This window comes from Dendroctonus ponderosae, unplaced genomic scaffold, assembly GCF_020466585.1.
Source record: "Dendroctonus ponderosae isolate FM_Combo_2020 unplaced genomic scaffold, Dpon_F_20191213v2 Dpon_F_20191213_1705, whole genome shotgun sequence".
Taxonomy (NCBI): Eukaryota; Metazoa; Arthropoda; class Insecta; order Coleoptera; family Curculionidae; genus Dendroctonus; species Dendroctonus ponderosae.
In genome coordinates this window covers 1-1473 of record NW_026017858.1, presented here as the reverse complement: position 1 = coordinate 1473, position 1473 = coordinate 1, and the positions used below count along the sequence as shown (strand labels likewise).

At 42.2% G+C, this 1473-nt stretch overlaps 1 protein-coding gene across 2 annotated transcripts; it reads right to left on the bottom strand.

Annotated features, from left to right (window-relative positions):
- Positions 1 to 194: 194 nt before the first annotated feature.
- On the bottom strand, positions 195 to 1419 carry LOC109543098 (Bardet-Biedl syndrome 7 protein homolog; the record flags this gene model as incomplete). 2 transcript variants are annotated; one of them, XM_048663358.1, is given in 6 exon segments in its annotated part: positions 195 to 304; positions 384 to 542; positions 592 to 797; positions 851 to 1006; positions 1056 to 1176; positions 1229 to 1419. In XM_048663358.1, coding segments are annotated over 6 exon segments (943 nt in total), but the record flags the coding sequence as incomplete, so codon positions are not given.
- Positions 1420 to 1473: the final 54 nt, after the last annotated feature.

The following is a 1473-nucleotide window of genomic DNA, read 5'->3' as shown; positions in this document are numbered from 1 at the left end:
CCAAGCCTCAGGCCCTGTATGTCGGCAACCGTAAACTTTTGGACTAAGGCGAGTTGATGTTCACCCCAGGAATTCGCCATTTTGTTTTGTGCCATTTCTTTTGGGACACCCTGTATTTTTATCAAAACAGCCCCAAGAGTTACAACGCGATTTCTATACGGCTCTGGACGCCACGACGTTCGCCCGCTACTTACCTAAATTGATTTCAATTTTTGCCTTTCTCTTTGTGGCTTCCACACTTAATGCCTCTTTCAGCACACACAAAGTCATGATATTATCAGACTTAAAATCGGCCTCTCCTTTTCTGGAAAATAACGGGAAAACTGAATAACTAGAGTAACGTTGAAATGCAAATAACTTGGAAACTAATTATTCCTGCTTACTTGTAAGCACATATTAGGATGGTGCCCAATATACTGGACTGGAAAAATAGCGAGGAATCGATTTGCGGTTTTTCCGGCACTTCAGGCAAACATTGACTGATCCAGTTATGAATTTCGGCCAGTGTAAATGTTCCTTTCAATTTCAGTTGGCTGTAGGGCCTAGAAATGAACGAAAATGAATCCACACCGCAAAAAAGTTAAATTTTACCTGTCGAGATCGGTGTACTCATTAACCCTGTAGTGTAGAGAAAGTGCCTTGATATCAAATTGTAACAGTCGGCTGCATTTCGGCTGCAAAACCGGAGAAACATACGCTTGCAGAACACCCTTTTCGCCTTCGGAAGTTTGGATTTTCAGCTCAATGCGGCTGGTGTTTATTTGGCATCTGTATGTGGCCAACAGGTGAGGTTTCGCCTGAAAACCCATCCAGAAAGTCACATAAGTGTTCTTAAATAAAATTGCCCTACCTTAGAGTGGGTGTCTAGACTGTAGCTGACGACCGCAGTATTTTTTTCCACATCGAGCAAATCCACTTGCGAGTTACATTCTATCAAGATGTTGTCTATAGCAGTGGGCGCTTCGAGGATGAGTAGATAAGTTGCTGTCTTTCGGTCTAAAACGAACTGGAAAAACGTTGTTCCGGGAGTTTTTAATCCGCGCTATTGCACTTACAGTAGAATTAACAGGAATCAAAGAAATCGCCGATAGTTCCATGAAATTGCTATTTAGAGTCGCCTCTTGGTATCGCTCCCGTTCTTTGCGCACTTGCGCCTGCAATTCTTCCACGTCGGTTCTAAAAAAATAGCAATTTAGGTTGCATATTGGGGCCGAAATGGAATAGAGACTTCAGCTTGGCAATTTTATTCGATGCATCATTCGAGAAAACGTAACTTCCAGTTGAGCCGTCAAAATTCGCATCGGTCACTTGAGTGGTAAGGCCGAAGATGCGGCCACTATAAGTAACAGCCAGCACTTCATCATAGCCCTGACTTGCCACTATTCCACATTGAAGCGACGTTATACTTTCGTTGCAATTCTAAAAAAAAAACGTACCAATTATCTAAATATCTGTCAGCAGTTTATATATATA